This window comes from Leuciscus leuciscus (assembly GCF_965113295.1).
Source record: "Leuciscus leuciscus genome assembly, chromosome: 20".
NCBI lineage: Eukaryota > Metazoa > Chordata > Actinopteri > Cypriniformes > Leuciscidae > Leuciscus > Leuciscus leuciscus.
In genome coordinates this window covers 21,658,418-21,671,283 of record NC_138744.1, presented here as the reverse complement: position 1 = coordinate 21,671,283, position 12,866 = coordinate 21,658,418, and the positions used below count along the sequence as shown (strand labels likewise).

At 35.5% G+C, this 12,866-nt stretch overlaps 2 protein-coding genes across 5 annotated transcripts in view; one reads left to right on the top strand and one right to left on the bottom strand.

Moving 5' to 3' along the window:
• Positions 1–6,954, top strand: part of chn2 (chimerin 2) — a 43,311-nt gene extending 36,357 nt beyond the window's left edge. For all 4 annotated transcript variants that reach the window (XM_082150008.1, XM_082150005.1, XM_082150007.1 and 1 more), the window contains 5 exons: positions 370–543; positions 3,304–3,381; positions 3,643–3,780; positions 4,687–4,792; positions 5,185–6,954. In XM_082150008.1, the coding sequence (XP_082006134.1) occupies positions 370–543; positions 3,304–3,381; positions 3,643–3,780; positions 4,687–4,792; positions 5,185–5,356 (668 nt within the window). In that variant the 3' untranslated portion in view covers positions 5,357–6,954. The remainder of the gene's footprint in view (positions 1–369; positions 544–3,303; positions 3,382–3,642; positions 3,781–4,686; positions 4,793–5,184) is intronic.
• Positions 6,955–9,443: 2,489 nt separating this feature from the next.
• fkbp14 (FKBP prolyl isomerase 14) lies at positions 9,444–11,780 on the bottom strand. The gene is made up of 4 exons (XM_082150023.1): positions 11,430–11,780; positions 10,850–11,001; positions 10,307–10,434; positions 9,444–10,208 (listed from the first exon to the last, which is right to left on the bottom strand). Exons 1-4 carry the CDS (start codon positions 11,624–11,626, stop codon positions 10,050–10,052), a joined length of 636 nt encoding a protein of 211 aa, XP_082006149.1. The 5' UTR covers positions 11,627–11,780; the 3' UTR covers positions 9,444–10,049.
• Between the last annotated feature and the right edge of the window lie 1,086 nt (positions 11,781–12,866).

Here is a 12,866-nt window from a genome sequence, read left to right as displayed (position 1 = left end):
ATTACCACAAAACATTTTTTTTATCTTGTCTCTCCTTTTTGGATACATGCACGTATGTATGTATGTATGTATGTATGTATGTATGTATGTATGTATGTATGTATGTAGGCCTGCTGGCAAACTCGCCCAGAGTCACTCAAGGTTACGTTCTCAGATTGACAGAGCCACGAACACATGACAGCATGTGACGTATATTGTTACACTTTACCACCCAGCTTGACTGACACTCACCTGTCTCTGCACGTATACTTTACCCCTGAGGACATACCCTCGATCAGACATACACACTCAATCTTCGTCTCTTGGAGTCTGTCTTTTTGTCTCTTTTGTCTCGTAGTCCTCTAACCCTTTGGCCTGTTGCTCTTGCAGACTGCGGGCTGAACGTGCACAAACAGTGCTCCAAACTAGTGCCCAGCGACTGTCAGCCGGACCTGCGCAGGATCAAGAAGGTCTTCAGTTGTGATCTCACCACGCTGGTCAAAGCCCACAACACGCAGCGGCCGATGGTTCTGGACATGTGCATCAAAGAGATCGAGCACAGAGGTACTGATCGCTTCTAAAATGGTGTGCTATGAATAATCAGAACATTTTAATATGGAGATCCCAGGCTCAAACCTTCTTTGTGGCCTTCAGCAAGACAATTAATCACTGTCTCCCTGTCATATTAAAATGTGTAAAAAGAATCCTTAGTTGCCAAACTTAAAACAACAGGAAGATAAGCTAACATTCTTCACATTATGACTTACTGGTTGACGCCTATCATTAAAGAGAGCATTCTTTAAGTTCTCAAAATGTATTTATTTGAGAGAAAAACAACAATGAATGTTGCAACGAAAGTGATAAAATTATAAATGTTTTGTTTTAATCCAATACAGAGTGTGTGTGTAAATAAACCGATCAGGCATAACATTATGACCACTGACAGGTGAGGTGAATACGGCACCTGTTAGTGGGTGGAATATTTTAGGCAGCAAGTGAACATTTTGTCCTCAAAGTTGATGTGTTACAAGCAGGAAAAATGGGCAAGCGTAAGGATTTGAGCGAGTTTGACAGGGCCAAATTGTGATGGCTAGACAACTGGGTCAGAGCATCTCCAAAACTGCAGCTCTTGTGGGCTGTTCCTGGTCTGCAGTGGTCAGTATCTATCAAAAGTGGTCCAAGGAAGGAACAGTGGTGAACCGGCGACAGGGTCATTGATGGGAGCGAAGGCTGGCCCGTGTGGTCCGATCCAACAGACGAACTACTGTAGCTCAAATTGCTCAAGAAGTTAATGCTGGTTCTGATAGAAAGGTGTCAGAATACACAGTGCATCACAGTGTGTTGCGTATGGGGCTGCATAGCCGCAGACCAGTCAGGGTGCCCATACTGACCCCTGTCCACCGCCGAAAGCACCAACTGGACCACGGAGCTATGGAAGAAGGTGGCCTGGTCTGAGGAATCACGTTTTCTGCGTGTGCGTCGCTTACCTTGGAAACACATGGCATCAGGATGCACTATTGGAAGGAGGCAAGCCGGCAAAATGTTGTAATATCTTTTGTCCTTAATGAGGTCCTAACTGAAATAGCCATGGTTACTAAACAGATAAGATAGGATTCTAAAGTTAGGATCTTTCTGTAATGCGCCCCTAACAGCTTGCTGTTAAAAACCTACTGTCAGGATTTACTAAAGACACACAGTGAAAAATTTGCGCTTAAAAGGCGTGGACACGGTTATTTTTATATACAGTTGGGGAAGTTTCCCTTAAGACACAACATTTATGGGAGGAGAGTGTTTAACTGAATCATGCAAGGTGATTTACTAAGGTTTGCGCTCTTCAATTTACTGGAATTTGTGACATTATTTACCACCCAAAAAAAGCATGTCTTAAACCAGACACTTATTTGCACTGCTTTTGGTAGATTGTGTTGATCATTATGGAAATTATCCGGCTGCGTCTGTGTTCTTTAATTTGTGCATCGTCGGTAGATCACGTGCAGAACTTTCCACTCCCATCGGCGCTTTTTTAGAATTACGCTCTCACGCTAATTTTCCCTGTTCAGTAAATCTGGCCCTTACTCTTTTATACTTGAACAGTGTAAATGGCATAGATATGTCTAATAGATGCTACATTCGACCACTCTAGACACGTTGACGTGTATGCCATCATGGAATGGTTAACATTACACTGTTCATCACTCACACTAACAAATCAATGAAATACTGAAATACCGCTGAGCTAGAAGTTACAGATGGAATGGGATAACCTCAGAGGTGAAAGTGTGCTGGTTTGTGTTTTATGTAGAACTCAATATGCAACATCCACATGGAGAATTATCACATTAATGATTAAATAAATGCTGTGAAAATCATCTGCTAATGTCTTTTGCATATATATATATATATATATATATATATATATATATATATATATATATATATATACATACATACATGTGAATAACTAAGTTGCAGTTGCACAGTCGACTTCCTCTCGAGTGTCACAGACCAGATTTGACCTTTCCAATGTTGAGAGCGGCATACATTATCATATATTTATATTATATATATATATATATGATAAATAATTATATAGCTGCTTTTAGATTCAATGAAGACGGTACCTCCTCATATTTGGGGGTCTTTGGCATCAAAAGTTTGCAAATCTCTGTTTAAACAAATCCACAAAGGACTAATCAGAATGTATATCCAAATAGAGTATCATCATTTTTGGCACAAAGGGAAAAAAAATGCATCTTCCATACAATTATTATATCATTATCAGAGGATACACTCTTAAAAATAAAGGTTCCAAAAGAGGGTTTCTGCATTGATGCCAGAGAAGAAACATTTTTGGGCTCCCCAAAGAACCTTTCAGTGAATAACCATGAAGATTTTAATAATCTAAAGAACATTTTTCCACTATCAAGAACATTTTGTGCAATGGAAAGGTTTCATTGATGTTAAAGTTTCTTCGTGGACCTATACATGACAATGAAGAACCTTTACTTTTAAGAATGTATCATCCAGCTTGCTTGTCTAGTGTCTAGTCTAGTGAGTGAAGGACTTTATGACTGTTCCACATATACATTTTCCAGAATAAGTGAGTGAGGGATGACGTTCCTGTACACACAGGTGAATCGATAATAGATATACTGGGCAATATGCAGAATATTTGTTTATTGAATAAATTATCGACAGATTAATTGATCATCCTATTAGTTGTTGGTTGCAGCCCTAGTTTGATCAATACTAGTTTACACGTCCACCTCCAAATCCACTGTCTGGATAGTTCAAGTAAATAGGTGTTGCTTCTGCTTCTTTCAGGTTTGAAATCAGAGGGTCTGTACAGAGTGTCAGGCTTCACAGACCACATAGAAGATGTCCGGCTGGCCTTCGATAGAGGTGTGTAGCAGAATAACTCTTCTACCTTAGATTATGTGTGCAATAAACCTGATGTGTATTATAGGTGTTTAACAAATATTTGGTCTCTTTACATTTTCTCACATGCTTGGATGAACTCACAATCATTTATGTCACTGTAATTCTATCAACATTCGACCCTGATGGAAAAGCCCAGGCTTTTTCCAGTCAAAACAATGTATTCTTGGTGAAGTATAGTGAATCATCTGTTATTCATAACAGATAACTAATTCTCCTTCGTAGATGGTGAGAAGGCGGACATCAGTGCCAATACCTACTCGGACATCAATATAATCGCTGGAGCTCTGAAGCTTTATTTGCGAGATCTGCCCATTCCAGTTATCACATATGACGTCTACTCCAAATTCATACAGGCAGCCAGTAAGAGACTTCAGAACACTTTCACTGACATTGAACCAGGAACTTTCTCTTCTAATCTGTGATTTGATTATCCTTAATAATGTTTTTTTTCCCTTTTTTTTTCCTTTGATTTTACCATTAAATTCTCTTGGATTCTGATATAGCACTAAATAAGGAAATAACTTATGACAATGAATGAATGAATAAACAAATATATAAATTAATAAAAAATATTTAAATAAATAAATAAATCTTTTATTCAGTGGGGTCCAATATTATTTGAAAATATACAGTACCGTATACCATTACTAAATATACACTAACATTTGGGGATATTAAGTTGTTGTTGTTGTTGTTGTTGTATACTTTTATTCAGCAAGGGCACATTAATTTGATCAAAAGTGACATTAAAACATTTATAATATTACAAAAGATTTCTTAGAACTTTCTATTCATCAAAGAATCCTGAAAAAAATGTATGACAGTTAACAAAAATATTAAAACTGTTTTCAACAGTGATGATAATAATAAGAAATGAAGAAATGTTCTGCAAATCAGCATATTAGAATGATTTCTGAAGGATCATGTGACATTGAAGACTGGAGTAATGATGCTGAAAATTAAACTTTTTCTTCACAGGAAAAAAAATGCATAAATAAATCACAATATGACTTTTTTTTTTACCATATTTTGATCAAATGACTGCAGCCTTGGTTAGCATTAGATACTTAAAAATTAAAAATCACAATCTTTTGAATGGTAGTGTTATTTCTAATTGGAAAAATGATCACTTTCACTAGTGTTCTCAGATTTTGGACCAAATTATATGTTTATTAAACATCAGTAAAGTATATGGACTAGTGGCAGGTTTTAGCATAATTCTGAATAGTATTTTTCAAAACCTTTTTTCTTTCTTTTTTTTATCAGAAATAACAGACCCTGACTCCAGACTCGAGGCAGTTCATGATGGTCTCCTCCAACTTCCTCCAGCCCACTATGAGGCCCTGCGGTACCTGATGACACACCTGAAGAGGTAAAACCACAAAATGTATTGAATTTCCAGACACATTTACACCTCCCTTAGGTTCCGGTCCCATAGTTTATTTCATGACTCCACATTGAGCCGGTGGGTGTTCAGGTTTTTGTTGCATTTAAGCATTTTACCTACAGCTTTATAGAGTGAGTTTACTTCCTGTCACCTTACAATATAAAACCTCTAAGATTTGGAGGAAACCGGAAACCCAATACGGCACTTTAGCTCAGTGCCCTTCAGGAAACCTTTAAAATGATCCTCAAGGAAAGCTTGTCAAGCCAGCTTTGCCGCATTTCCCTAACCATGGAAATTATATCACTTACTTACCTGTGTTTATTACCAAAATGATATTGTCTGAGGTGTTTTTTCCATGTCTTTTCTCTGTTTATCAGGGTCACCATGTACGAGAAGGACAACTACATGAACTCAGAGAACCTAGGAATCGTTTTCGGCCCGACGCTCATGAGGCCCCCGGACCAGAACACGCTCGCCACTCTCAACGATATGAGATACCAGAAACTGATTGTTCAGCTCCTGATAGAGCATGAAGACATCTTGTTTTAAAAATGAAGACATATTTTAAAGACTTTAAAGAGCTTGTACATTTGAAAAAGCGGCCTGCCACACATTTCAAAGATATTATGTTTTCGTATTATTTTGCATACGAAATTTGGAAGTAATTGCACATTTCAATCAATGTGTTTCAAACCCCCAAACTATGGAAGTTTTAAAAACTAAAAAAGGCAATTGCGAATTTAATCTCACAATACTGACTTTTGTCCTTTTTTTTCTGACTTTTGCAACGCCGATTTTTGTCAATTTGTGTCAGTTCTGATATTTTTTTCTCACAATTCCGAGTTTATATCTCAGAATTGTCAGAATTGTAAGTTATAAAGTCGAATTGTGAGACAAACTTGCAGTTCTGTGAAAAATAGAATTGCAATATAAACTCGCAATTGTAAAAAAAAAATAGTCAGAATTGTTTAAATTGCAGGTTTATATCTAAATTCTGAATTTACAAACTCGGAATTGCGAGAAATAAAGTCAGAATTGCAAGGTATAGTCTAGCAATTATAAAAAGTAATTGCGGCTTTTTATCTTACAATTCTGACTTTTTTCTCACAATTGCATGTTTATATCCCACAATACATATTTTTTTGTTAAACTAACAAATTGTGAGTAAATCTGAATTGTGAAACATAAACTCACCATTCTGGGGGTAAAAAGTCAGAATTGTGAGAGAAATTTACAATTAAAAAAGGTAATTGTGACGTTTTATAAAAAGTCGCATTTACCTTTTTTATTTTATTCAAACAAATGCTGTTAAGCATGGAGTAACATTGTGTATTCATGCTTAATACAGTTTGAATTATTATTGAAGGGCATTTTGTTTAAATCAAATTATAGTACCTTTTTTTTTTCTCTGATGCCAAACAAGTATGATGCATTGACCTTGATGCTCTACATGATGTATGAATCTATGGTCAATTAGCATTGTGACACTAACAAATTCTCAAATATATAAAAAAATTATATATATATATACATATATATATTTTTGGGTCATGTGGTTGGTAAATGTATATGTACTATAATGGCAAGACAATTGAGATCATGTGTAAAGCACTTTTTAATTTTACATGGAGTGTAAATAGTAATTTTTTTGTTCATCCAGTGTTAATAATTCTGTGTTTAACCCATGCCTTTGAAATTGTTGTGTTTACCCTGACAACAATAGAGTGATTATTCTGTGACTGGAAAAAAACTGTTCTTAGAGCATTTCTTTAGTGCTTGTTCCTTCCTCATTGAACTTGATCCCATTTCAAGAACAAAATTGTTTGTATTGTATTCATCTTAGTCTCCTGAGGCGAGATCATTTATTCACCTCGAAAAATGTTGGGAAAAAAGAAAAAGAAAAAAAAAATGTTGATAAACGGTACAGTCACCTTGGTTTGACTTCCTTCAAATTGTTTATTTGATATAAGACCTTTCTACAATTTGTTTTTTGAAGATATTTTCTGTGAAGAATGATTGTAATTATGATTGTAATTTATCAAATGCTGATTTATTAAATTATGTAAATCTGGTTACTTTTAAATCTGTGAAGACCTTGATTCTGGACTTCAAAATGAAGTGGCAGTCGAAATGAACTTCTGAAAGTAGTTTTTGTGTCATTATTTGAAGCTGCAACACCTCACATTTGCAGTATGTGAAATATGTTGCTGTAATTAGTGGTCGGTCAGCTCTCTAGGCGTTGGTTTTCTCTAAGCTCGGTTTTCTTGTTCCAAATTCAGGGGTGTGAACGGCAGCATTGTTTTAGTATCAGACAGCTGAGACGGTATATGCCCCAAAGAGATTTTTTTTTTTTTTTTTTTTTCAAATCACAGGTGAAGCGAAAACCTGAAACCAGCCTCCTGAGGGCAGCTGGAGGAGATCAACAGACCAATGGGAGAGATGAAGGAGGGTGTTTGAGACGCAGGTGAAGTATAAATGAATGAATTCATCACTTATTATAGTTTAGCTGTTGCTTCAGAGCTACATGATGTTGTGGGTTTGGATATAGACAAAAAACAATAACAACAAAAAAAGAGCCACAAGGTTGTTCTGCTGGATGTTTTCTTAAAAGAAAAGATAGACTTGACAGTCTGTCTCTGACTGACATTAACACACCGGCTGCTGAGGTGAGTGTTTCTGATGGATGATACAGAAACAACTTTATCTTGAGGACATGCTTATAGGCTATATATTATATTATATATATATAATGTGTATATATAACACTGTAAAAAAAAAAAAAAGTTGCTGCCTTAAACATCCAAGTTGATTGTAGGCTACTTAAAAATGTAAGTCATTTCAACTTAAATTACATTAAACTGACTTTAAAAAATTAGTTGAATCTTGAATAATTTATAAAAACAGTTGGAAATTCCTTAACTTATTTTAGTGAGTTAAAGCAATGTAAAAACATATGTTGTCATAACTTATTAATCATATTTGTTTAGGTATATAATTGTAATTGGTGTCGTTTTTGTTGTATAAACGTTAATAATGTGCATTTCAGTGTGAATTGAAGAATAAGACAGAATGGCAGACAGATACTCCTGGTGGAAAAACTTAACTGGAAGAAACAAGAACAATTTCAAAGAAACCCAACAGGAATTTGGAAATTCGGACAAGACGTCAGCGAAACAAACTGGGAGCGAGAACAAAAGCAACAATCTGATCAGCGACGAGACTTACGACGACTCTCAGCTCGAGCCCTCCTTCAACGAAAACACATGCCGCAGAAACTGGACAGTTTCACGGTCTGGCCGTTTCAAGGAGAAACGAAAAGTGCGGGTCACCATGCCCGAGAACAACTTTTATGACAAAAACATTGCTGTCGCGAAGTAGCACAGCTAACCAATTTGCGCAAAAACAACAAAAATAACCTGTTTATAATGGAGCTGTTTACACTGCAAGCGCGCGAGGCGTCTTCTGCGATTTGTGAATGGAATCTTCAGCCGCCCATCTGTCGCAAGAGCGTTGTAATGTTGTCGCGTTGCGTCGAGTAGAGAGGATGTAATGAAGAAATCCAGAATTTCAATTTCAGTGACTGACAATGACACCTGTTACACTCTGCTGCAGTAGGCTAGTAATCTGGGATTATTATTATATTTTTTACTGCTGGTTGTTCTTAGAGACACTGAACGCTTCATGAATAGATGAATTAAGCCTACAAAAAGAAATACATTGACTCTGTAGGCTCATGTATTTATTGTTTAGTTTTTTTTTAAGAAAAGTCTCTCAGCCTATTTATTTTAAAAGGGGATTTTAAAAGAAGTATTTTCGGCTACCGTAAATGAAGGAAATAGCCTACAGAAGATATGATGTATAGGCTAATTTTTTTTACCCTGATATGTAGTTTTCCCCCCTGACTGTAGAGGGGAAATTCGGTTTGATCTACATATTGCATGTTTGAGAAGTTAGGGTAGCCTACCCTATCTAACCATTTTATTTCGGAAAAATGTTTCCTAAAAAAATATTTGGTTGAAAAATATTTCAGAACTGATATTATTATTATCTTTATTATTATAATCTTTATTATATTATAATCTATATATTATTATTTATGTAACTGTGTAATGCCATAGTAAATGAATGGAATGTTGTTAAACATGGCTCTGAGTAAATGTTGTATCCAAATTGTAATCCACATGTAATTTGTTTAAATATTAAGCTTGTTCAAATTTATATTTAGTAAAGAGTGAATATCAATGTCAGTTAAACAGATGGTTCTGTCCAAAGTGATTTGAGACAGAGCCATTGGAGCTGAACTGGTTAGGTAAACATACTTAAACACACAAACTGTAAATGTCACTAATGTAACAAAAGGTTTATGTAACTGTGTAATGCCATAGTAAAAGAATGGAATGTTGTTAAACATGGCTCTGAGTAAATGTTGTATCCAAATTGTAATCCACACCACAAACTAGTCATCTGCATTATGAAGGTGTGTGATGATAACTATGCCATCTGTCAATGAAAGGCCACATGACTGCATTTTAACTGCATGTCTCAGAGTTTTCTGTCCCTTTGTTCATTATCAAACACTAAAGTATGTTTTTATCTATGGTAGGCTATGTATGTTAGAGCCATTGCAGATAATAACCAATCCAAAAAAAAACTTAATTTGATTGGCATGATCTCAGGTTATTTGTGTCATGACAGGCTATAACAGGCTAAGAGAAGAGCTCCCTCTAGTGATGGTGTATAAAACTACAATGTCAAAAGTGATGAGCAGCACAAAACTGATATATTTTATACTTTATAAGAAATACTTACAGGCAACTCCTGACAAATTAACTTTAACATCTTCTAAATATTGTAAACAGTATGCATAATTCATTTGGCTCTGAAGTAACACACACACACACACACGTACTATAAAATAAACAGCACTGAAATGTTCTCAAAGGTTCAATATTTCACTTAACAGGCAATTTGGGGAAAAAAACATTATCTTTGAGCAGAATTAAATTTTCATCTTGCCATTGAAAAAGACCTAAAATCTTCAAACACTACAAACAGCTCAAACAAACTATATTTAAAAAAATAAAGAAAATGTATTTACACACATGACCTGTAGATAACAGAAAACCTGTTTATATCTACCGTAACATTATGTGAAATGATACTGACACGCTGCAAATCTCTGAAGGTAAATATTGGAATCTTTTCAAGGTAAACATTGCTGTGGTTTTGCAGGAGTGTGTATTTATAGTTCATCATGTTTATAAGTGAACTCCCGGGATGAAATATATCCATCATTGTCTTCATCTTCTTTTTGGAAGATGTCATCAACCATCACTTCATGATGGGTGTCATTGGGGGCGTATCCATGTCTTTCAAACTCTTTGCGCAAGTATTCTTTGACCTGAAATAGAAAGGAATAACACAAATAACTCCCTGAAATAAATTACTATTCTGAAACCCATGAAACAGCTGCTTTTTGACATACAGTTGTGAACAAACCTCTGATCTGGAAAGCTTCCAGTCATCATTGAGGTCCATTTCCTGAAAGGACTCATGTGACCTGGGCCCATTTCGGATCTCCATGATCTCGATGTCAAAGATCAGACTGCTCTCCGGAGGGATTTTACCTGAGTACAGAGCATAACCATTGGCAAGATAATGTAAGTTCTTTTTGTATGGGGTGTTTTAGATCACCCTCAAATAAAAATTGTCATCATTTATTTTCCCTAAACCTGTTTGAAGTTCTGTTGAACACAAAAGACAATATTTTGAAGAATGTTGGTAACCAAACAGTTTCTGGTCTCCATTGACTTCCATAGTATTTATTTTTCATATATATAAGTCAATGGGGGCCATCAACTATTTGGTATACAGGTATTCAGGTTTAGTACAACTTGAGGGTGAATAAATGATGAAAGAATTTTCATTTTTTGGGAGAACTATTCCTTCAATGCAACGTCAATGACAAGTTCAATATCAGAAGGTGTAGGAAGCCAAAGTTCCTCAAGTAATGCTTTATGAATATGCGTCTTGCTGGCACACCTTTGCCCTCTTTGCCATATGCAAGAGCTGGAGGGATAGTCAGCTTCCTCTTCTCCCCCGCACACATGCCTTGAAGACCCTTGTCCCAACCCTTGATCACCTCACGGATCCCCAAAGTGAACCAGACAGGGTTTTTGTCTCCATGATGACGGCTGCCGATTACAAGACATGAGCAAAACTCTGTTAAACTCTAGAGACATGCATACTTGACATGCTTGAGCTGGCAGCTGTGTTTTGGAACATGATAGGTGTTTCTATCTGGTCTAAGTTGGTCCAAACTAGACCATCTTGGTCCAGCAACACACCAGATAACAGCTAAAGGTGGTCACACTGTTTTTGGACCATGGTATACCATATAACATGCTAATGCTCACCTTATATCAGAAACAAACTAACATGGTCCAAAACATAGATGTTTAAGCTTAAATGTTGTGTATTCAACAGCTACAAACACATGTGGACAGTTAACTAATGAATTCTCAGAGCAAAAGAGCAGGCTTAGGTTAACACAGTCTGTTCTTGCAGTGTGCAGTCTATTTAAAGTTTATGAACATGCAGTAGATGGTTCATTAGATGTCACCTGGAATGAAACATTGTGCCATTACTCTCCAGAAAGCCATCGTAGTGCACCAGAAGAATATCCCCGTATTTGGATTTACGATGGCAAAGGAAAGGTTTGTACAGAACTTCTATCTTCACCTCTGGTTCCGGAAGTTTTGCTCCATGCACGTAAAAGAAGAATGCAGAAAAAATGCATGTCCACAATTCTGGAATCATTTTAATATCAAGAACAGTTTAACAACCTCTAACTGTTAAGCTGATGTTTCATACACAACAAAGCATGAAAAGCTTCACAAAGTACAAGTTGTGCAGCCGCGACTACGTGGCAAGCAAGTTTCTGCAGGGGTCTTTCCCAAAACTAGCGCTGTTGGTCCGATTCGTTAACGAATCGTTCTTTTGAGTCGACTCTCTTCAATGAATTGTTCGAACCTGTTCACAAAGCTGTCTAAATAATTCCGAGCAATTCACTACCGAATGAGAAGTGCACAGTCAAATCTAGTTAATAGCAGAAATGTTAATGGCTGATTGTATGACTTATTTAAATATATGAAACTTACTGAAATTTTAAACTAGCCAAGTGATCATGAATTTTTAGATCATTATGAGAATATGGTCAAAAGTTTGGAAACATTATTATTTTTATTTTTAACGTTTTTGAAAGAAGCCTCTTATGCTCATCAAGCATGCGTTTATTTGATGAAAAACACAGAAAAAACATTTTGAAATATTATTATAATTTAAATAATGGTTTTCTATTTTAATATACTTTAAAATAGAATTACTTTCTGCGATGCAAAGCTGAATTTTCATCATCCATTAGGCTACTCCAGTCTTCAGTGTCACATGATCCTTCAGAAATCATTTCTAATATGCGGATTTATTATCAATGTTGAAAACAGTTGTGCTGCTTAATATATATATATATATATATATATATATATATATATATATATATATATATATATATATATATATATATAGGCTATATTAACCTGTGATAGTATTCTTTGATGAATAAAACGTTTTAAAAGAACAGCCTTTATTTAAAATCTAAATCTTTTGTGAAAATGTACACTGCCATTCAACAGTTTTGGATCAGTAATTTTTGTCTTTCTTTTTTTTTTGAAAGAAATTAATACTTTTATTCCGCAAGGATGTGTCAAATTGATATTTTAAAAAAGGTGATAGTAAAGATTTATATTGTTAGAAAAGATTTCTATTTTGACTGAATAAATACTGTTCTTTTTAACGTTTTATTAATAACAAATCAGTAGGCTATATTAGAATGAGAATGTAATATGCCACGTTAAGATGTCATAACGCAATGGCGTAAAAGACTCGTTGAGTATATTCTTTTAAAACGACCTGTTCAAAAGAACCGACTCGAAGAAATGAGACGGACATCAGATCACACTCCCAGATCCCAATGTAAACGTTACCACCCTAAAATAAAACC

What these genes read in the sequence shown, in the direction of transcription:
- fkbp14 (XM_082150023.1), bottom strand. Translation starts at nt 11,626, where the DNA reads ATGATTCCAGAATTGTGGACATGCATTTTTTCTGCATTCTTCTTTTAC. An exon ending in GGCACAATGTTTCATTCCAG is followed by an intron (nt 11,002 to 11,429) that starts GTGACATCTAAT and finishes TGTAATCGGCAG; the next exon opens with CCGTCATCATGGAGACAAAA. An exon ending in ATATGGCAAAGAGGGCAAAG is followed by an intron (nt 10,435 to 10,849) that starts GTGTGCCAGCAA and finishes CTCTGTACTCAG; the next exon opens with GTAAAATCCCTCCGGAGAGC.